The following is a 24,468-nucleotide window of genomic DNA, read 5'->3' as shown; positions in this document are numbered from 1 at the left end:
TGGATAAAAATTAAATTTTTCAGGCCCTGATGTGTGTGGACAATCGCACAAGAAGTGAAAGCCTGCTTCATCACTGTTTTTCAAACGTTGAAGACACCTTAATAAGCGCATAACATACCGTGAATCGGAAGAGAAGACGGTGCGTTGGGTGGTGAAATCAGCGCCTCCGCACATGTCGAGCCTGTACGGCGTGGTCGTCGCCATCTTGGCTATAATGTATAACCTAACATTTTCGAACAATGTATTCAACCACGGGTTACAGTATAATATGATCTTCGGGCATAATGTTTACCTTTTCTTTCTTATGGTGTTGTAAATTATCTTTTACTAATATTTAGTAGTATTTTTTCAGATACATCTGGTATCTTTTACATTCGAATTAAATAATTATACATTCATCTGTCGAACAACGCATCTGTAATCGACGTAAACCGTTTTTTGGGCGACTCTAAGCTCTGAGCAAAATTTGCCGTCGTTTGGTAAGGACGCTGTCGAAAGGAACAATAATATCTCGATAATTTAAGAGTCAAGATGGTGAAAATGCAACCAGAGACAAAGAAGAGAATTGCGGCAGTGTGGAAGGTCACGACAACAGTTTTCCAGTGGGGATATATACCTTTAATTTTGTACCTTGGTGAGTACACGACTGTAGACAGTTACAGGCGTGCTGTGAGTGTGAGGGGGCTGTGAGCTGGGTAGTTTTAATAGTGTAGAGTTTGTGCTGTGAGTTGATGCAACGTTCCTACGGTTCGGTTCGTTTCGGTCTACGAATGAGAACGTCGGAACGTAGCATAAACTCAAAGCATTAACTCTCCACCATTAAAACTACCCAGCTCAGAGCACGCCAGTGAGTATAGTGTGGTGACTGGCGTGCAAGCCGATTCCAAGGCCGAGGGCGCTCTTCCATATGCTTCAGAAAAGTCAATAAATCCTAATATGTAACAGGTCTGACCTGAGAGCGAGCGCAGCGTAGGGTATATCGTCATTGATGTTTTCAGACAATAGCATGCTAATTTCTGTGTTTGATGCATGATGAATATCTTGGCCATTGAGGTTTAATTGTTGTGAATTGTTTTCTAGAAGAACATTTATGGCAATTTAACTCGGAAATGCCAAGTTCACTGGCGAAAATTATTTAAAACTGGTAAATTATATTATTCCGATCAGTTTATTATATTAAACAGGGGCGGGAACAGAGGCAGTCTAATGTAAAACACGTACTTTATATTCCCATCGGTAGCTCTCAGCACAAGATTTTTAATTCTCGCGTGAGTTGACCGTTCGTTCTCGCGAGAATAGACTTGTTTCAAAATGGCAGCGCCTAGTGATGACCGAAACAGGCCTTCAAAAGTGATCGAAAATAGTCATTTTGAACCAAATTTCACGCTTTCTTTGAAACAGACAGATTCTTTTGTCGGAAATACACTTTGGCGAGTAGGATCTGTGGTAGATGATATCTTTAATTTCATGTAATCCGTGTAAAAGTATTCAAAATGGCCGCCTCCATGGAAGTGCTCTCTTTTCAAACTCGTAGGTATATAGAGATTCCATTCTAAATTTCGTGTACACGCATTAGTCTTAATGCTCGCTTTGCAAGCGGCCTTGGGCGCTCTCGCTGCGCTCGCTAAAATAAATAAATATAACACTTCTCGAACTCAACTACAGTCACTGTTCCTCCATATGAGGTGGGAGAGTGCCATAATCCACTGATATTAAACCATGATCCCTCCATGAATGACTGTGGTTGAACTGAACGGCCAGGACGCACCAAGATGGGTGATCTAGCCTTCTGCATGGAGCTCCATGCCTTCAGAAAGAACTAAATCTTTGTAGTGACATGCAGTACATTTAGTACCACTACAAGTTACATGTGTACTATATCCCTCATGCCATTTACAATAGAACTGGAAACGAGATTGGAATATTGCTCCCTCTATGAGATTTACCATCCTTGCATTTAGATTGCATTCGCAATCGCATTGCTTATACAATGAAATCCCATGGACAAGTTACACACAAGGTGGACTTTCTGAGATATAGGTTGCTAAACAAATGTTCTGTGTTAAGTTTGACAAACCTTTCTTATGTTATCTCTTGCACATCCAGGATTTAAAAGAGGTCCAGACCAAGGCATGCCAGAACCAACCCTTCTGAGTCTACTGTGGGCATAGAAAGATAGTAAATGGGAAAGAGGTCACCTGGGTACAACACAGCAAATTCTTCCCCACACAGATAGCTGGATTAACTCTTTCACCTCTATGCAATGGTACAACCCCATCGGACATGAAAGGGTTAACCTGTGAACACTTGAAAGGATTATTGGACATTTAAGCAGCATGAAGACTACAGATGACTGTTTTGTACTGCTATTGCATGTAAGCAAGTCTACCGCTGACTTACCCAGAGCCTTGAGCGGAGAAATTCGGACTGCATGGATGGAACTTTTATTCATATTAAATGCAATTCACCATTTCTCTTTCAAATCAGACCTGTTTTTAATATTGTATCCCCTGTAACATTTTCTTTATTAAAAATGGAATGGTAAAGAGATTTTACGAAAAGACAGAATTTTCTCATAGTGTAATATGTGTGTTGATTTACATGTCTTCAAGGTACTCACACCAAGTTGTTATTTAGGCAATAAAGCACACTCAGTGATGGTGTACCACTCGATTTTGACCAGTTCATGACATATATGCACGAGCGATAGTGAGTGCATATATGTCATGAACTGGTCAAAATTGAGTGGTATACTGTCACTGGGTGTGATTCATTGCTATTAAATCATAACAGTACATTGAAATTCTGGCGTGGAATGTCATAAACGGATTTTTTCTCAAGCTGAGAGCTCGCGCGTATGCCAGCCGTGGTATATCACCAATATACCAGGGTTCTTTTTGCATCTCGACCAATCAGTTCGCTGCATTTGCACCATCAATATACTGGTATGATGTAATATTAATTTTGCACATAATGGAAGAAGCGAAGTGGAGAGACAAAACAGATACTGAAGTGCACAACGGCATCAGTGTCAATCATAAGTCAACTGCCTCGGAGAGTCTGTATGTGCAGACTGATGTCATGGTGTGAAAATGGTTCTGGACTAAGGTACATGTAGTTCGCACTTGACAATGAAAGGCTTGCACTTTTGCTCAAACTTTCCTCTGGCAAACTTTCAACCTTTTTCTTTCAAAGTCAAGAAAAATCTGGATCACCAATGCCGTGCAAATTTTTGGTACGAGAGAAACAAATTGCATATATTTATCAATATTTTACATTCAAAATGACTGCCATCCCACTGTTAGCTCAGTGGGAGGGGGGAATAAAATTCCAGATTTCACAAAACTAAGCTAGTGAAACCTTTTTTTACTCAATAAGCTTCAAAATGAGCACTTAGAAGAGGTAGGCTAACTCAATATTGTTAAATTTTGAGAGTCCAAATATCTGTACCTGAGGTGCATTCTACCTTAATAAGAGTCATAACATAGCCCTCAGGTACTATGGTTAGACAGTGGTTAGTCAAGGAGGACTATGACATGATCAGAATATCTGATTTTTGATCACTGGATGTTGAATTTTAGATCCAAGCATGGTGTTGAGGTAGTTCATTTCTTTTTGCTATGCCCTTGCCTCGTAATGACAACTCTGATATATCTGTGCAAAGAGCTGTCACCAGATACCCCCCCCCCTCCCCGTGGTATGGTGTATGAAAGGGGAAAAGGACAGCAACAATGTTGAAATATTCCCCAACTCACCTCCGTGACTGCATGCAACCTATATGCAGCAAAATGTTTTTAAGCTCGCTGAAGGATTCACGTGGTTGCTTAATGTTGGCAATATTTCAAACACGTTGCCAGTCTGGAAACTTTGATTACAAAATGGTTTTTTGAGTTCCAATTATTTCAAAATCTACGGTGGTTAGCTTATTTCTTTTGAAATTGATGTCGGTAGAATTGTAGTTACTACCTGTAAAAAAGCGATTTTCTTGTCTAATTCAGCTATAACATTTGCACTACCATTTATTCCTACCATAAACCAAGCGGCAGCCACTCTTTAATCCACCCAGAGTTGCAGAACACAGTAACATAGAGGGCGGTGTCACTCGGCTCGCACGGGCCTAAGTGTTTTATTAATGATGACACAGAATATTAACATCGAGAAGTGGCAGCTCTCTATTGCGTGAGTTTTCGTAATGCCATTTCTAACCGCTGTATCAGGCTGTGATAGACAGCATCAATCACAGCAACATGTGACTGTGGTTTTCCTTCATTATGTGACAGGTCTATTTTCCCCCGTAGTCCCAAGGTTCAGAAAAGAATATAGTGACCGTTCACGTTAAAATACTCGGTGATTAACTATTTCATGGGTGCAATGCACGTTTTCACTCGTTCAACAGCAAGCATTTACATGCTCAACAAAATGCGCAATTGCCGTAACTCTTTCCAAAAATAGTAAATGAATAAATCCATAAAAATTCTTGCAAGCTGTTGCTGTCGAAGGAAGCCCTATATTTTCAAATATTACTTCTACATGGCCAATAGGGCAAAGATTTCCGTGTGCTCTGACAGGCTTTTTCCAGAGAATTGTATTTTCAGCTTCAATTTTCACCTGATTTTTCAACTTCTAATTGTGATGTGATGATATACAATACACTAATAGCATTTGGTATTGGTGAGAATGAGCGCCGTCTACCGCATACCTTTACAAAGTCATTTCATTCTCGTTGAAACCCTTTCAAGTGGTTATCTTGTCATGTGCTTTGGAGAATATGCAGCTTTGTACACTGTTTGTAAAACGGTCACTGACACAAACGAGTTTGCGAGGTGAAAAACATGACAAGTCTTTCAAAGATTGGTTGTATCACGGTTATTGTGTGATCATGCAGCTAAAATATGGTTCGCTATAACAGACTGTTTGTTGAGATCCAATTCTCAGAACATCTACAATGTGCATTGAAGTAATATCTCAAATTGTGGAGCTTGCCATACATGGTACCCAGTGATACCACACAACTGAGCAACAAATACTGCCGCATTTTGATGACCAACTATTGATATCACAGATAAATTGAGAAAGAATCGAGTATGAAACGTATAATAAGTTTCTCGAAATACGAAACCTGTATCTTTACATTACTTTTAAATAAACACCCGGAAATTATAGACGCGCGTGGGATTTCCCGCTGAGATGTATGCTACGAACACCCCTCGCTAAATTTTTACTTCATAAGTTTACATATCATCACACGGAAATAGCCATGGTGTACTTTGGTGGGTCATTGAACTATTAGCGTGTTTGTTGTCGCGATTGAGGATATTTTTTGTCTAAAATCAAGTTGTTTCCTGGACGATCAGCATTCGTCCTTGATTACAATAACAATGACATGACGAGTTTTCCGCAAACGCTATCTTGTCCACTCTAAGCAACATTTTACGTGTATGTATGACATGTACCTTTTCCGTTGTGTTTTATTCGACTATAATTGACCGGGTTTTGTGTAATTATACATTTTCCTGTATTACATCCGTGTTTTACCAACTCTGTCCTTGTGTAGGCTTCGGTGACAGAAAACCAAAGACTAGCAAAATGAAGAGTTGCGAATAAACTTGAAACTTTAATGCTTATTCCAAGTCCCTGCAGTACAGACATGTTTCTATACCTCTGCAACAGTTATTCAGTAATAGTGTGTAAATAAACAACTTCTTATGTGTAGAATAAACTTAAGTCCACATCCAGAAATTACTCGTGATGCGAAAAATCCAATGCCACTTATGAATATTTGTTATAAGGGATGGGCCTTTAGATCTTGGAAGGGCAGCAAAATCGAAGATACATCTAATAATTGTTTTTTTCGATATAATTAAAGATTTCATTACTTATTGGAAATGGAGTTTGAAAATAGTTGTTTGTAAACTACTATTCTAGTAAGAACTCTATTCTCATAATTGGATATCAGCCAATCATAAAAGAGGGCTGATTCTCTTTATAAATAGAACAGTTTGTGTGCAAAATAATATGCAGCAAAATTTTATGAGAAAAAATGTGGCCTTTATACTTCACCAAAGTTTCGCATAGACATGTCCACGTCACTCTGGGTCGAAAAAAACGTGGAATATTCTGGTGCAAATGTTTGCATAGCATGCAAAACCCCTAACCCTTTTGAGCGCCAAAGTCAATTTTTATCCCCTTTATAAAATATAGCTCAGTCAATTTTTTTTTCAGATTTTTGTCAACATTTTAACAAACCAAGTAGCCAATGAAATGAAATATCCATTTGGTCCAAAATTTTAAAACGAAATACTGAAAAATTCATAAAAATTGGTAAAATGTCGCACTGAAATTTTGGTGGGGAAAATGACAGCACTAAGAGTGTTAAACAAAATTGCCTGTCGGAATTCCAGTCTCACTCTCGAAAGATCTGATGGTCGACCAATAATGGGACTAACAAACAAACCCCCGGCAAAAGTTATACCAAAAGTTATTGACCAGTTCACAATATCTATGGACGAGCGATGGCGAGTGCATTTTCTGAACTATCTGAACTTGTTAAAACGGATTGGTGTACCCTTTGTCCAGGATGTGCATTGCCATTATATTATAACAGCGAATTGAAATTTTGGGTGAGAAAGGGATTTCTCTATCTTTGACTAGTCAGATCGTAATATTTTCGCTATCCATATACTATTATGTATTATAATTATATTATTATAATAATAACATTACTGTAGGTGATCTGGGTTTTCCCTTTCTTCCCCAAAATTATGTTAATTGAAAAAAATCATCAATTTGGAATGCCAGCAATGTCTACATACCAAAATTTCAAGTTTCTGGCCATCTATGGTGTCGTGGTTATACATGCGTAATCAAGAACAGATTCAGTTCCTGATCTTTATTTAGAATTGCACCAAGTGAAATGTGGGCACGCCAACTGCTTTCCTTGCCCATTGTTCGTTCGCCGCTTGTCGAAATAAAGAACAGGAACCGAATCTGCACTTCAGTTTTATGAAGTGTTTCGTTCTTTCGCTGTGTAATTACCTCTGTCTGAGCTTACGTACCCGGATGTTGGTAGATCGTTTTGGCTTGCAATCACATCATAACGAGTAGGCTACCCGCATTATTATAATAAAACATCCACTTCAACACTGCCATCCCCCACCATCCACGTGGTGGGTGGACGGACTGTGACTTCACGTGAAATTTAGCCGCAATAATTGTAGCCTTGGTAGGCTGGGTCGTGCGGCTTGGGCCTCTATCGTGCGACTTGCGCGATTAGTTGGGCATCGCCCAAGCCGCATGACCCAGTCTACCAAGGCTATACAATTATTGCAGCTAAGTGAAATTCATCTTTGGGGGATGGACCATCAGATCTTCAAGTTAGGAGGGGAAGGTTACAATACCATCATGCAACTTTTTCGCATTCTAAAAGTTGACAGTACTATATTTCATGTCCAATTTAAAAATAATTATTTTCCCATAGACCTTCACGAATTGTTACTTCAAAAAGAAAATATCGTGGCTACAAAACAGGTTTTACAATTCATGCTCTGCATAGATTTCCCCAATTTTGACTTCCGTTGCCAATATCTTATTGCCCGTTCTAATCCATATAAACCCTAAGACATGTGGCATCCATGCACCAGGAATCACTAAGCGCCAAACATTAACACTGTCCATGATTATTGTCTATGCTGTAGTCATGGTAATATGATTGGATGATTCTTCGTCATTTGATGCTATGTTCTCAAAGGTCTTATACGTGACGAAGTATAAGCAATCTAACTTGGTATCGTAAATGTATGAAATATCAGGAAAAAAATGTGTTATTTACACGTAGAAAATTTTGGCTGCACTTGAGCTACTTCCAGGTTCAGCTGTATCCATGGTAACTACGATCCTCCGAGGGCCGTACTTGGTGATGGCGACGCGGATGGGTTTGGTGACATCTAGCTTTACGGCGTGGCGAATGAAATTCCCCCTGGAGTCGTATTGGCTTATCCTGTCGTTGCCATAGTCACAGACATAGACGTCGTCGTTGTCATCGATGTCGATGCCACGGGGGCTGATCAGCTGACCGTCCTTTGAACCCCTGAAACCGAAGGAGGAGATCAAAGTACCATCGACCGTCATGACAACAACACGATGATTTTGAGTGTCAGACACTATCATTTGGTTTTTGGAGTTCACCCGAACTGAGCTCGGCTTTGTAAATGTTCTGTTATTGGAGTTGATCACTTTCACACAATTGCCATCTCTAGTGAGTTTTTTTATGCAATGCTTTCTCGTTAAAACTTGCCAGTCCGTCACAAGTACGTATCCGTCTTTCGTCAGGGCCAGACTTTTCGGGCAGCTGAGTTTGCCTTTACCAAATGCCCGGGTGACTTCATCCCTCTCGCTCCAAACGACTACTTCTTTGTTAGCATCATCGGCCACAAAACACTGACCATCGTCCGACATCGCAATGTCATTCGGAGAAAACGGCTTCGACAAATTCGGAAATTCCACGGAGCCTGCGTAGTTACAGAGAGAGTCGAGGATTTGGAGTTGGTGATTGGTTTTGTCAGCCAGCACCGCGTGGTTTTGGAGGTTGATCGCTACTCCCTCGATGGAGGGTGGTGTGTCCATGATCGTATCGCCAAAGCCGCCAAACTCTTTGAAGGTCCCTTCCTGAGGTACAACTTTTACGGTGAATGGAGAACCATTCAAAGGAAAGCCACCAACATTTACTTTAAGAAGATACTTCCCTTCATCTAAACAACAGAACTTCACCGTGTGTGACAGATCGTCAAGGTTATGTTCAACGTCGAGTTCTTTCGTCTTTCCACTGGGATATGCAATTTCTGCCGTCACGCTGCTGTAAGCGGCGACGATTTCATTTTCCCGGTTTCGCGTGGCAATAACAACTTTCTGCTCTTCTCCAATTCGGAAAACAGTTTTCACTCGAGTGCAAGTTGAGTTATCACCAGAGACAGACGTAGATCTCAGTATTCCGAAGCCATGCTGGACGGGAGCTTCATCCACCTCGAAGATGACGTCACCCGTCTCCTTGGGAGTGTACTGCACGTCTTCGTTCACTAGCTGTCGGACTCGATTGCACAGTGTGTCTTCAGATGTCAGGTATTCGGCGGGGTTAGCATACTTCAGCAGAGCATTCGCAAACTTCTCGGTGCTCTGCATTGCCGCGACACGTTTCTCCAGTTCGTTGATCTGGTTTTTAAGAATGTTCGTTTTCAGTTGAACCAAATCTCTAACTTTGTTCTTGGCCAGTTCCTTCATGTTCATTATCTGTGCGATCAGATTCTCTGCATGACTGTCAATTTTACTTTCAGCCTTTGCGCTGTGCTCTGTGATTTTGTCTGCTTCAGTTTTCGCGGCCAGAATCCCCTTATTTATGAACTTTGCCTGTGTTTTCAACAGTTTCATAGCCTGTTTCAGATCCTGTTGTTTCATTCTCGCGACGCCGGCCATAAACGAGATTTCGTGTCCAGGTTTGCCGTGATCTTCCATAACGCATTTTGTACAGGTGGGCACGTTGCATGTGCAACAAAACGATTGGATTTGATTGTCAGGGTGGTGTCGACAAGAGATCTTCTCGTCCCGATGAGGCCTCACTGCGTCGTCGTTCATCAGGCTCATACTGCCTTCCTCAAGACGGAATAATCTGTGATCTCTTGGTGGATTTTTGCTGATATGCGACAACGCGCATTTCGAACACATCCGAAGGGAACAGCCTCCACATGCGATGACGCACAACTTCTCTGTACAAAGGGCACACTGGTGTTTACTCAAAGTAGAGCCCTTACACCTGAGTTCCCAGAAGCTGTCTGCCAGTCCCGCTAAAAAGAAGTTTGTTCTCGGCGTTTTCTCTTGGACGCAGTCAATTTTGAAACCATAATCGCAAATTGGGCACGTAACGGTCTCGTTGCCCGCGTCACGAGATATCTGTTCGACTTCGAGACAAGTTCGGCAGAAAGTGTGGAGGCACGGCAGAGTATGCGGACTCTTGAACACTCCAGAACATAGCTTACACGTAACCAAGTCTTCTGGTATCACATACTGCAAGTCAAAGAGTTGTTCAATGTCAGCACTGCCCGGCATGACTGCAGAAGATCTCTTTACATGTTACCGTCGTTGCATCGAGTCAAGAAATGAGTCTCACCTTGCTGATTGTACCCCCGCAGTGATAACAAATTTGTGAGGTCACGCCGACACAGAGGTATGGGATCAACGACAAAAGTCCACCACGAAGCTGGAAATACCCATACGTAATATCACTACTACTCGCCATTATTTCCTGTTCGAGATTAAACGCCCGGTTAATTTTAGTTCATACTCGTCGCAATAAAGTCGGTGCACAGCTCATATGTTTGCAGTAAAATGAATAGAATAAATTTCACATGTTTTATGACAATAATTAAAGAAACAAAAATGCGTTTTTGAGGAAATGGGACAGACAGCTGTGCTGGGAATTAATCAGATACACACGTACGCAGCTTATTCAACACCGCCAAGCAGAACTGCGCCTATTTAATGTTGCCCTTTTACACCTCACATTACACGTCTGTTGAAAATACGGAATTAGTTTTGCAACATATTTAAGAAATCAGGGGAACTCGGCCCTTTAATTCATGCACTGAGTCTAATGAACAAAATTGGTGTTAGAAACATCAGACGAAAATGCCGGGTTTGTTTTACCTTGAAAAGTAGTGTTTATCGTTGTAGGCTTCTGACCTAGATTTCTCGGTGCCACGGCCGTATTGCGACTGCGCACTACTCAAGGAACAAGGAAGCCCACTTTCGCTTGGTACAAGGCATTCACTCAAAAAGAAGATCAGTGTTATGCTTTCATTGACTCAGTTACAGAAATACAATAATATGCTGTTTTTACATATCAATGCCGTTGTTTTCTTGTAACTTTCACAAAGGACTCAGTGAGGAAGATACCATGTTGACGAGAGGTACAAATATATGGTCAGTCTGTGCGCATGTGCGACTTTCTTTGCAAACAATGTGCCAGTATTTTAATGTGTGGTATTCAGATACACGTCAACATAGGCTGCAAAATGTACATATTACGATGTAGATTATGACAAACATATTTTAACTTTCATCAATCGCCAATGTGCTTTTGATGCACAGTTGATCGTATGGGTCCCATGAGACGTTCCAGAGCAGGTCTGACGACCCCTTCCCTTCAAACACAAAATATCTAGAGCCTGCCATTCTTTAAATAACCAAAGGGATAGATTGATGACCCGACTTGATGTTTTCTTTTAATTGTTTATTTTGGTAACAACATCATTTCGTATCTTCATGACGTATTCAGTATTCCACATCCTAAGCTTAAATTTATGTCAAAGTCAATGGAACTTTACAGAAAGCTGAACCGGATCGGAAATTAATACTTCAAGCTCCTGAATCGTCCAGGATTAAACCTTTCCAGAAAGCAAAGACGAAAAGCTGAAAATAAAACGATGAGATGTGTTTCCATGCATGATACATATCCTGAAGAAATCACATTTTTCAAGATTATTTTTTCCGTTTACTTTAATACTTCTGCCTTCATCATGACAAGGAAAATGGCAGAACTTCTAATTTTATGTATCTTTCCTCTTCGAAGGAACAGGGAAGTTGGTCCGAGTAAACACAGAAACGGGAATGACATTGTGTTTATGTACACGGTCAGTTCGATGAAAATGTCCTCACGGACATTTTCATCGAACTGACCAGGATATAATTTGTGATATAGGTCTGTTGAAGGAACATAATTGTTGCTTTGTTTAAAGGGCCAGTAGCTGTAACTTTTAATGAAATTTTCATCAGTTTTGTTTTCATGTCAACTACAGTTTCTTGTTCTGTTCATCAAAGCTTATTGAGATTCACCATTCAGCTCATCGACTCAGTCTTTACTTGTGTAAACTGCACTGTTATTGCTAACGATCGAGTGAATTCTGGTCCGGACTAGAATTCAAATGCAAACAATAATAGTGCATTCAACATGTATATACGCCGTGTTTGCATGCTAAATAGTTGGTGTTTCAGCATGTTCTTGGAAGCAGAACAAGAACTTGCGATTGAAATACAAAACGAAGATACTGGGGTGAAAATAATCAAAAGTTACGGCTACTAGTTGTACAGCTTTTTTTGCCTCCGGGGTTAATTTAGCTTGTGTGCATGCATCATTCGATCCCATATGATGTCTTACGATGTTGCCGAAATGAATATTTTTGTATGAACTTAAAATTTTGCTTTGAACGGAGAAATGATGAGTAACGGCAATAAGAAGTAACCGAAAGCAATCGTTGAAAGAAACTATATCCCCGAGTCTTTCACTGGTATCGGCTGCTAACTTTATCTGCTGGATCTTCGGATTATAAATTACTTTCAGAACATCGGGAGAGAAGTTGATTAACGACTGCATTTATCGCAATACCTCAACATAAATTTGCGGATGTGAAGCTGGTAAAATTAAAATCTGGGCCTATGCAGGGAAAACTCTGAACCCACATTGAATAAGAGAACACAGTTTTGTGACACACACCCACACACATACACAGAAACCACTATTGATGCATCGAAGCAATATTTGCTACGACCATACTGTCTTTGCCTTGAAAAATCTAATCTGAACGGATCCATTCCAACATGAACATGGAAAGTCATAGCTACATAAATGTAAATACGCAGTGCAATGTAAACTAAAGCGCGAAGGATTGGTCCAGAAAAGCTGCCACTACGTGTGAAAGATGGAAAAACACATTAAATATGCAGTTTCATTACAATAATAATGCTTTCCAGGCGCACACTTTACCTTCGTGTCACAAGGATTGAAAACTTAATCATGAAATTATGACCTTGTTTATCATCTGCAACGTATCGAATAGGACAGCAGGAAAAAGTAATGGTTCTGTCAGAAGGAAATAAAACCAAAAACCGGACGCAACAAAAAGAATGATTGAACGAATCTGGAGCATTCGTGCATTCGTGTTGAAATACTCACCCAGGTGAGGATAAACCGCCTGATGCTTTATACAATTCAACGCAGAACGAGGGAGTCAATAGAAAAAGGGGGCCGAAGAAATTCGTCGTGTACGAGAGAAACGTAAATATATCAAAATATCTTGCCAGTGACCAAGACGAAATACACAACGAGATGCAGCGCACATAGAAAAATACTTTCTGAAAAGTTAAAACTCACAAGACAGCGGCGGAGAACAGATTGGCCAGACTGGCCCGAAAAAGGCGACTCCACGGCCAGTGACGGCAATATAGCCTAGGCAAGGTTGGACAAATGTGCTGAACATCAGGAAACAAATTCAAGCCGCTTAAAGGCCTGAACTCATAAAATAGTTGGCAGTGAGAAGGATAGCCAGGCAAGTCGAGGATTTCCACAAACAGCGATAGCAATACGACCGCAACGTTGTCGCGAGATGCCGAGTTCTCGAACAAAAAGTCGACATGGACACAATTAGAAACTCAACACAGAGAGAAATCCACATCAGACAGACAAAGAGCCCTTGCGAGGGAAAAAACTCAATATGTTGCCATTGAGAACAAAATCCATTCCATGCTTGAAAGTAAAACAAATACCAGATTTCGTGGAAGATAAAAACGTAAAAAAGAGCCCTGTATACTTGAATTGAGTTGTGAGGTAGAGGTAGAATCAGTCTTAGATTGAAAACAATGAAATTCTTTCTTATGTTACATACATATTGCATCTGTGTAATATGTTCCCCCCTTGTATTGTAGCATTCATTTGTCAGAAGTAAGGCTTTATATTGCGTACAATGCACTGTAAGGGACTGGTCAGTTTCTTCGGCCTGGGGGGGACTTGGCTTCATGGGGGGTCACCCTGTTTTTGACTTTGGTGGTAGGGGTCACAATGTTTTTGAAATGCCCAGTAAGGGGGGGGGGTCAGTATGTATTTTAATTTCGACATGGCTCATACTTGCGAAAAATGCATTGTGCCAGCCACAAATTTCATCATTCAGTTGCATTTTTCAGCGCGCCCTTCGGGCGCATAACTTTAATAATAACAAGGCAGTATTGCTGAAGGCAATGAGTACTTGGGCCGTGATAGAGTAATTTTGAGGACAATATATACTACTATTCAAATATGGTCTTGAATTTCCTCCTGTCAATTAGGCATTTGATTAACTGGTTATTAAACGAAGCAATGGCATGACAACGGCAAAATATGTCTAGCAACTTTTGTGGAGTTTGAGGCAGGGGTTCTTTATTTATAGTGAAAATTGCTTAAACTCCGTAAATATTCAAATTACAGCAAATTTCTTTTGTTCTCGATGGTAGGTGTCTAATATTTAGATGGGCATATTTAGATTTCTACCCTATAGTTATCCCTATATACGAAAAATCGGACATCGAGCTCTATTGGCTTGCTCAGAATTAGATATGCGCATAATTAATGAGGTACAATATGTGGTGTCATAAGGTGTCCCATCATACCAACTATGAAGGGTGTAGCACTTGTGGTTACTGAGTTGTGGACAAATATATCTATTTGAGGTCAAAGGTCATTGAGGTCACGTGACATTTGTCAAAATAATTGTATTGCTAGTTATTCCTATATACCAAAAATCAGACCTCTAGCTCTATTGGCTCGCTCGCTTGAAAACAATCTCATAAACCTGGCCATATGGGCAACTGTGTATGGGCACCTGGATGCTTGACTTCCCGGAGAAGGCGAGCTGTCACGTTCAAGCTCAGGATTATTTGTCGATCAAATTTCAGTAAATTTACCTTACCTAGATGAAATTTTGTCTATAGGCTGAAATTTCGCCGAATTTTGACGAAATTGCATCGATTTTTCAGGTTCATATCCTACATTTTTGAGTTTTGAGTGCAGACAGAAATAAGTTTTGAAGCAACATGGCTGCGACCCCATGTTGACCCCGGTATCTGCTAAAGTGCGGGTTGCGGGCTACGGGCTGCGGGTTTTTAGAATTATGGCTAGATTTCTAATATATGTAATATGGCATTTAGTATATAAGAAATAAAACCTTTAGAATGTGTCTTTATAATAATGATGATCAGGTCTATCGTACAGTATCCCTTTTCCTGCGAAGTCCATATTTCACCATCAGGTCAAGATGGTTAAAATTAATGAAACACTACTATATGGTGTATTTTAACGTAATACTGTATATTTGAAGGCTGTTGAAAACATCAATGCTGTAAACTTGATTTTTTGGACTAAAGATGCTATAACAGACCAAACCAAATGGGTGAAAATACGTTATGTTTCTGAAAAAAATCAAAATCTGCTAAACTAAAAGCGGCGATTCCGAGGACCAATTTATTTATTCCGAGCTGCCTGGCCATGACAAATAATTAGGGATCTGAATCACTTTTCTTTCTTGCCATGGACATGGATGTGAGTGAGAAATATACGTAATACCAGACTGACAAAAAAAAATCGCGCCTCGGAAATGTCGCCACTTATCGCGGAATGAAAATTGTTACATTTCTAGTATCAGGCCATAGGAAGTAAATTCTTTGTAATGCATCCATTCACAATTCGGTTCCAGGGCAACTCATACAGAAAATTAAACAATGCCTATTTAAATGCAATGCATAAGGAAAGATTTGACTTAAAAAAGCGTAGAAGTGATGTGTATTGTAAATGCCGTGTATTTTTCATGAAATCTTTAAAAAGAAAAAGACGTACAACAAAGGACTTAGTTTACTTTGCCGTTTCGGTTCAAGCGAGGTCGCGACCTCAGAGAACGACATTCTGCTAACATTTTACGCGAGAATTTCAGTGGGAAAAACACGCCGGTGCGTTGCCTTATTTTCAGGAATCTATCTAATAGGAATATTTTTGGATGAGTTTGTGTTCTGCAGCTCTCAATAATTTATCTCCTAATATCATGAACGTATGACTTGCACCTGCAGTATGATAGTCGCTCCATGCCGGTATGCCCCCTTCAAGCATTTGATCCAGCGTGACTTTGAAAAGTTTCCTAGGACTATAATCGTGTTCACCACAATAAATTATTTGAAACGGCGTTGAAAACGATTTCGAAAATGTGCTTTTATCGGCGGTTGAACTAATCTGAAGTGTGAGAAGGGCGAAAATGATATCAAAAAACACACATTTTTTCATGCCCGCAACCCGCAAAATAGCGCATCCGGTTGACCCCTAGCCCTGCGTACGATGCTATGTGCAACAGCTAACACACAGCATCGTACGCAGGGCTAGCGAGAGAGTTGCCGACATCGACGGTTATTTACGTGAAGTGAATAAAAGACTGTCATTTTTGGAAGCGATCGAGTAGCTGAGGTAGGCTGGGATACGACTTGGGCCCAAGAACGCTGAATTTCGGCAGTAATTTGGCTTTTTACGTGAAGTCCCAAAATGGATTTGAAGTCACCGACCCTATGTACGGGTCTTTGCAGGGCTGTGGTGAGCGGGGCGATTAGCTGTAGCGGAACACACAGCATCGTACGCAGGGCTAGTTGACCCCAAGTGAAAATGTGTTCGCGATCAAATCTTCCTATATTTTTTTCAGAATTTTCGACAAAATCATTGCTTCTTAAATCTTTTGTAAAATATAAAATACTAAAATAAAAATGCGATGTGCCATGTCTCCAGATTTCTAAAACATCGTTCGTTGACCGTTCGACGGAATACTCATTTCGCAAACTTGTGACGCAGTTGAAATTCAATACTGACCGCCAAATAATCTTAATGAGACGAGATCATTCTAGACCCCGGTTCTAGACATCCTCCAAATTATCCAACCATTAGACCGCTTAGAGTATCATAACATTCTTCGGCCTTCGTTTAGATCGACCCTAATCTCTCCCATTTAGGAAACAAATACACAAGCTACCTCGACAAAACTTCGTGCACCATCCAGGACCAAACGCACTACAAATCTGTCTTGACGTCATCATCTCCTTACATGGTAATCGGCATACCGTATTTTTTAGCAAAGGAGACACAGAATACGTCGGAGTATTGAGTTTCAAAACGTATTACATTGTGTGATGTTGTCAAAAAAAGGTAATGTTACTGCAGTGGTATAAATTACAAAACACAAAAGTTCAAATCAGTTTATTTTGGACTGGCTTTACCCAACATTTCATATTGTTTCTTATGCCAGATTTGACCACGTACTTACTGGCGACCCCTTTACATGCAAATTTTGTGTCAAATGGTGTGTTCTCCTGGAAAAACAAACGTACGATTTCTATATGACGGAGGCGAAATTTGCCCTCAAAACTCGAAACCACCCCTTTATGGGTGTACCTAGCTATTTTGAACGAGCTTCTCGAATCTGCAACTCTATTTCGAAATGATGGTCTGGTTTTCTCAGCTCAAGGATAAGTGTTCTCCATCGCTGTGGGCATTACTATTCTCAACTGGGGGTACAGTTTCCAGTCGTAATGTTTTTCATTGTGTCCGGGATATAAAACCTTTCCTTTTCAAACTTTCAGTTTGATTAACACTAGTCCACATCTTGTCAGTGATTAAACATGTTTCAAGTTTAAATGTTAAATTCTGGTCTCGAGCCCTCCTGTTCGGACCAAACTGAAATTACCCCTCCCACTTTGGCTCGTCCAGTGGGTGTAGCAAGGTCGTGCCATCGCTTAGGAAACGGAGGGTGCATTAATTGTTGCATTTCGATGCACATTTTGATTATATTCAGAAGATTTTGTGGCAAAAACTCAGATAGAGAAGCATTTATATTCACATCTCACTTATTCATGACTGGCTGAGAGCAGCACTTCCATTAAGTTAGCATCATTACGCCATTTATTATGCCAAGAAAGATGAAGCCAAGACATTTTGCCCTCCCTGGTCTCAGCCAGAAATGGTTATACCTTACAGAGTTTTTTCCCACGGAATGAAAACAAATGTACTTGGGCTGAGGCCCAAGTACAATAAGACATTTTTCAGAGCCCCGCCCTATACGACTTTCTAACACTGTCCTTGTTCCAATTATCAAAGACAAAAATAGTGATATTGCAGATAAAAACAATTATCGTCCTGTTGCACTTTCCACTATTGCTTCTAAAATAATTGAACTTGTTTTATTGCGTCACATTGATTCTTATCTGGGAACGACTGATAACCAATTTGGTTTTAAGTCAGGACATTCCACTGATATGTGCGTCTTTATTTTGAAGGAAATTATCAAATGTTATAGACAACATGGTAGTAATGTATTTATTACATTTATGGACGCCTCTAAGGCTTTTGACAGAGTGAACCATTGGACGCTTTTTAAGAAATTAATTCAACGTAAAATTCCCATTTACCTTGTCAGATTTCTTGTCAAATGGTATCGAACTCAAATTATTATTATTCGTTGGGGTACATGTTTATCTGAGGGTTTTACTGTCACTAACGGTGTAAAGCAAGGTGATATTTTATCACCAAAGCTCTTTAATATCTATATTGATAATTTGAGTGTTCTCTTATCAAACTTGAATACTGGCTGTAATATTGGTGGCATTTTTGTTAATCACTTAATGTACGCGGATGATATCTGCTTGATTAGTCCTTCTGTCAAAGGTACACAAAAGTTAATAGATCTCTGTACTCATTATAGTGATATTCACGACATCATTTTCAACAGTAAAAATACTAACTGTATGTGCGTGTTTGCGAATCACAGTAAGATTCGGCGCATTCCATGTGTGTATCTGAACGGGGTTAAATTAACCTTTGTTGTTAAGAAAAAACATCTAGGGTTCGTGTTAACTGACCATTTCAGAGATGATGATGACATTGAGAGGCAGACGAGATATTTTTACGTAGTAGCGAATATGCTAATGAGAAAATTCCACATGTGTACTTTTCATGTTAAATGCATTCTATTTAAAGCGTATTGTTATCAGTTGTATGGGGGACCAATATGGAATAGCTTTTATGCAAATGTCTTGAGAAAATTGAAAGTTGCTTACAATAATGCTGCACGACTGTTATTGGGTTATGAGAAACGGAGCAGCGTGAGTCTAATGTTTGTATCTAACAGAATAAGCAACTTTGATGCTCTTCTGAGAAATCAGATTAACAGCCTGAGACAAAGACTTTTGAAAAGTAGCAATGCAATTGTACGAAATGTATGTAAATCATTGTATTTCAACTCAGAGATGGTAAAACACTGGAATAAGTTACTCTATGTTTAAATGCCTGTTTAAAAAGAAACCCATTGGATTATGTATGCAGATATAATCAATTTTTCTATCTTTTCAACCATAATTTAATTTTGTAACTGAATTTTCATACTATTGCCTTATTTGACTATTATATGGACGCTCAAGTCCGAAATAAAGATATAATAATAATTAATAAAGTATTATATAGAAATAATAACACGAATAATAATAGGTTCAATTTCCGTGAAAATTTCACTATTAGGGTATTTTGGGTCGAAAAGACCAAATATGATATCGATTTTACTGCCCCATGTTTCCATGGTAACCATTTTAGGTGTTGAAAATTTCAGCTTTTCTAATATCCCATGAAAAGTTACTTTGATTGATATGAAAATTATCTAGTGGGAAAGTTCGGGTCAGAGAACACAAATGCTAGACTTATTTTAATGTTTCGAGTTGCCATAGTAACTATTTTGGGATTGAAAATATTACTTTTTCCCTAATTCCTATTAAAAAACTATTAATTGATGTAAAAAATTTATAATAAGTGGTTTTCTGGTTAGCACACCAAAAAAATCACACTCATTTTAATGTGAGATGTTTCCATGGCAACCATTCAGGAGTAACAACACCTTTTTTTCAGAAGTCCCACAGCTTCAATGAACTGTTTTTAGATTTCTATATAATACTTATAGCCCCTAAACTTGTAATAATAATAATAATAATAATAATAATAATAAATAATATATACATAATAATATATATATATAATATATATATATATATATATATATATATATATATATATATATATATATATATATCTGACATACTTGAATGTTTAAAATTTTCGGCGTGCCTTTCGGGCGCATTTCTTTAAAATATCAAACATTATTTTTCAGCATGCCCTTCAGCTATGTGACTTTCATTTATCAGATATGTATATATATTAGAGATATCTGGATGTTTAGTATTTATCGGCGCGCACTTCGGGCGCAGTAAATTAATATATCAGAGATATTATGTCAGATATATCTTGATGTCTGTAAATTGAAAGTCTGTTTTGCAAAGTGTATTGATCATTATGAAATCTGCAGTTCATATGAAAAGCATGACAAGTTCCTGACACTTTTCTGTTTCCTCTATGAGAATTCAGTGTTAGAAAGCAACATGCACAAATATTTCACAATCACATTTTTCTTACAACAGTTCTGGACATCTGCTTTATGCGTGAAAATAGTGGAGTCCATTCACAGCTCATTCAAAATACTGTATTTAAACTTTAGAATTAACACTGTTAAAGGTCTGGTGAAATGCCCATGTTGCAAAATCACAGAAATACAGTTGATGGTCTATAAAACAGTTAAATTCATTTCTTTTTTCGTTTAGCGCGCGTGATTATGAAATATGGCAAAAGAAAAATGCAATGTGGGCGTGTCCCCCGAGCCTCTCCAGTCGACTTTTTTCGGCTTTCCGAAGTTTGCCCGACACCGTATCTCATAACGGGAAGTAAGGTATTTCACACCTCCGTAAGCTCCCAACGGGGGGTAACTTCTAGGGATTTCCGCTTACTTGATCAGGACAGTGTCCTCCTTCACTATGGGAGAACGTTGTTCTTTTGGTGGCTGTGACAGCGGCAAGAACATGAACGGCTCAACTGTAAACTTTTTCAAGTTCCCGTCAAGTGTTGAGTGTCTGAACCATAATGTGCTTGTCTTTGCTGGTTCGTACGATCGGCCACGGCCCCTCGGCTGAGCCTGCCTCGCTACTCGCTACACAGAAGGTTGGGACCGCAATGCAAATCAACAGCATGAACACCAACACTGAACGTTGTGACTGCCATTAAAATGCACTTGTCTACAACACGGAACGTCGGGATCGCAATGCAAATCGACAGTAACTTAAAACGTAAATGGGACCGTGATTAAAATGCACTACAACCATTGCACAACACGGAAGGTCACCACGATGCAAATCAGCTGCATGAACAGCAACACTGAATGTTGAGACTACCATTAAAACGAACAACAACAAGGAACGTAGAGATCGCCATACAAATCGTGGAGGTAGAGTCCTCCATGATACAAATCGACAGCAACACGGAACGCATGGATAGTCCGGGACTCGTTGCTGCTGGCGCACCGGCGTGGCGAGTAATCTACGTTACAAATATTCTTGAACTGTCGGCTATAACTTCTACAGTTGTCATCGACGGCTTCCGTTATTTTGAAGAATAAAGTAAACCGTAGATAAAGTCAGACCTTTTTCTCGGCTTTATTTCTGAAAACCTCAGAGGCAAAGACGGTGCCGTCTCATACACTCTGTCCGAGTCTCGGCCATGACACAAGGAGTCATGGTTCAGTCACATTTACTTGCGTGCGTCATACAGATGATATCATTATTCATAGGGGTATCCGATTGAAGTGGGCACATAGTATTCTCAAGAAACGTACGATGAAAAAGGACAGTCTAAACAAAATGTTTCAAGCATATCATCTTTTGCACAGAACGCTGAAATGCTGCAGCTTTTACTGTAATCGCTATGGCAAAGTTTGTTTTTTGACCTCAACGTATCCGATCGAGAAAGTAAACTTGGTTTGACCCAAAGTTTGAAAATGTCTTTCTATTATCTCCCGCGGCCCGGCCGGCCAGTGACGCGACGTCGACGTTTCGTACCTTCGAATTCTGAGAGCTACATCAAATGCGCCATGATCAGCGGACAAGAAATTACTATTTTCAAATCGCCATCACCAAAAAATTACACAGAAAGGAGACAACACGGTGAGAAAAAGGGCATATCATTAATGGTGTGAAACCTGCATTTTGCTTCTAATCTACCCGGTGCAAAATGGAAACCTTTTCAAACCACCCAGAACCAACTAGGCCGATACCAACTCGCCCGAATTAAATTTGTTAGGCGAGGCAACGATATATTTTTCCTGCAACCGTAGGCAGACTTGCACTGCGCACTGAAAGGAATAGTTGGCGATATCTTTTATTTTTTAAAGTTGAAGAAAATGCTTACAATTTTGGTTGTGTTAGTCAATCTATCGAAATATTTTTGTTCCAATTGATAAAATCATAGACAGTCTCGATTCTGCCATCCATATTAAAGTGATATTTATAGACTCAATCGACAACGGGGAAGAGGGGTGTGAATTTACGACGAAAGGTACGCGGTATGAACGTTTAATCTCAAACAATGGACCACTGATTAAATTCAGATGTTGGTTCCCTGGTCATTGAAATTTACCAATGTAACTTTACTCAAAACGTCCAGGTACCATTATTCTACCGTGGACTCGTTCACGCAAAATGAACGGCCTTTGCTATGGTGTTGTGTCTATAAGAGACAGCATGGGCACCCCGCAGTGTTTTTGATAAACAAACTGCAAGATGATCTGATCCACCAGCGATACCGCTGTTGGCTAATTACTTGCCAATATAGGGATATTGCCAGCGGTTTCCTTATGTATATAGGGACTTCGGTGTTCCTAGTTTTATTGCTATAAATTGAAGAACAATACCAGACCACGAGGACTGCGATGCAAATCGACCGCAACATGAATGTTGAAGACCGTGATTAAAATGCACAACACAGAACGTCTAGACCGCAATGTAAATCAACTGCAACACCGAACCTTGTTGCCTCGATTAAAATGCGTATGTCTGCTATGTATAGCAAAAGTTTCAATTCTCGCGAGCGAGCGTTCCTATGCCCGCTGTACACTAGACAAAATGACGTCAAATTTATCGCGAGGGCTCGATTGCGTGTGTCTAAGTTTCACTTCTCGCGAGAGCCATTTATGCATGCTGTACACCACTAGACTAAATGACGTCAAATCTCTCGCGAGACTTGGCTCGATTGCAAATACGTACGACGGAAAGAACACTTGCGAATCGCCGAGAGAGAAGCGCAGATTAAACAAAAGACTAAAAAACCCACGTTTTTCTTTATTTTACCATATTTTTTAAACAAAAATCAGTTTCGCCGCTGTGGCGAATTAGGGTCGATTTTTTTTCGCCACTTCGGATTTCGATTCGCATTGGCGAACGTGGCAAATGGGCAGCGCGAACAGTGTTTTGTTAGCGGATACCGGGCAGAGATAAGGCGGCGTTGGACCGCTATTCGATGTAAATGAACACACCTGTGACGTCACAGACGGCCAACCATTATCCCCGCTATGGGCGTGACCTGAGTGTCGCAAAATGACCCCATGAAAGCTGCGCATAGAAATATCAAAAAAATTAACACTTGCGCGTACTTTTAGGTTGCAATTCTGTTGCGAGTGTAATAGTATTGACCCCCTGGAAGATATTCAGTCACACGAACGGGACCATTTCACCAGACCTTTAAGTTCCTATCTTACAACTGACATGACAACAATTTCATTAAAACACAGAATGACTGAATGATTAAAATTTATACACACACACACACACACACACACACACGTGTACTATGACTTGTGAGACGCCAGTTATAATGACACTTATGGGACCCTATGTTGCTTTAGTGTTAGAACCACAAAACAAAATAATTCTAAAGTATTCCAGTCAGACTACACATAAATCATAAAAGTTTTTAGAAATAAGCATAAATGACATTTCTGTAGCAGTGTAGACTTATGAAGCCATCCTGGGCTGACCTGAATTATGGATCCGATGGGTGTGATTTATATGCACCCCATAAGCAGTAAAAGTGTGGCCATTTTACAATATAGTACATAGTAAGGCCTTTGAGAGTTTATTTTTCTGCATATGTCAAATTTGACAAGAACCACATCAACTTCCATTGTTGTTGCTATTTCCTTGGCAAAATATTTAGGAACTTGATTGGTGGTCATCCACTCTCTTACTTTATCATTTTCCTGGAGTCTCTTAGTACCGCCTTTCTCTATATAGTCAGAAGAGTGAACATAGGGACGTAGATGAAAGAAAGCACTGCAGCAATGACTAGTCAATGTACATCACCAATTTCACCAATCTACTTTCTGAGAATCCTTGCCTCACTAACTTTTGTGCTAACAGTCCGTGTCTCACTCAAAAGTCTTCATATGCATTGAATGCTCTACTGTATCTAAGATGTTATGAAATATATATATCATAAGCTGGAGATGATGGTATATTGGTTGACAAAAGGAAAAGTTTATAATTTCAAAATTGAATGTGATATGCAACGAATTTAAGAGGAAAAGTGGGGACATTTATACACTCATGGTATTTATAGTACGCAGTAAGACCATATGTGTGTATTGGAAGAGGAAAAGTAGGGCCATTTATACACTCATGGTATTTATAGTACACAGTAAGACCATGTGTGTGTATCTGTAAGAGGAA

At 39.7% G+C, this 24,468-nt stretch overlaps 1 protein-coding gene and 1 long non-coding RNA gene across 2 annotated transcripts; one reads left to right on the top strand and one right to left on the bottom strand.

Annotated features, from left to right (window-relative positions):
• Positions 1 to 416: 416 nt before the first annotated feature.
• Positions 417 to 2,568, top strand: LOC139139991 (uncharacterized). The gene is made up of 2 exons (XR_011553922.1): positions 417 to 634; positions 2,107 to 2,568. It is a non-coding gene; the product is annotated as an uncharacterized lncRNA (long non-coding RNA).
• Positions 2,569 to 7,824: 5,256 nt separating this feature from the next.
• LOC139140340 (tripartite motif-containing protein 2-like) lies at positions 7,825 to 10,095 on the bottom strand. Its single transcript, XM_070709503.1, has one exon. The coding sequence runs from the start codon at positions 10,093 to 10,095 to the stop codon at positions 7,825 to 7,827; it is 2,271 nt and encodes a 756-aa protein (XP_070565604.1).
• Between the last annotated feature and the right edge of the window lie 14,373 nt (positions 10,096 to 24,468).

The sequence above is a fragment of the Ptychodera flava genome, chromosome 9 (assembly GCF_041260155.1).
Source record: "Ptychodera flava strain L36383 chromosome 9, AS_Pfla_20210202, whole genome shotgun sequence".
In the NCBI taxonomy this organism is placed as follows: domain Eukaryota; kingdom Metazoa; phylum Hemichordata; class Enteropneusta; family Ptychoderidae; genus Ptychodera; species Ptychodera flava.
Note: the sequence above shows the minus strand (reverse complement) of the source record. Positions and strands in the feature narration are given on the sequence as shown.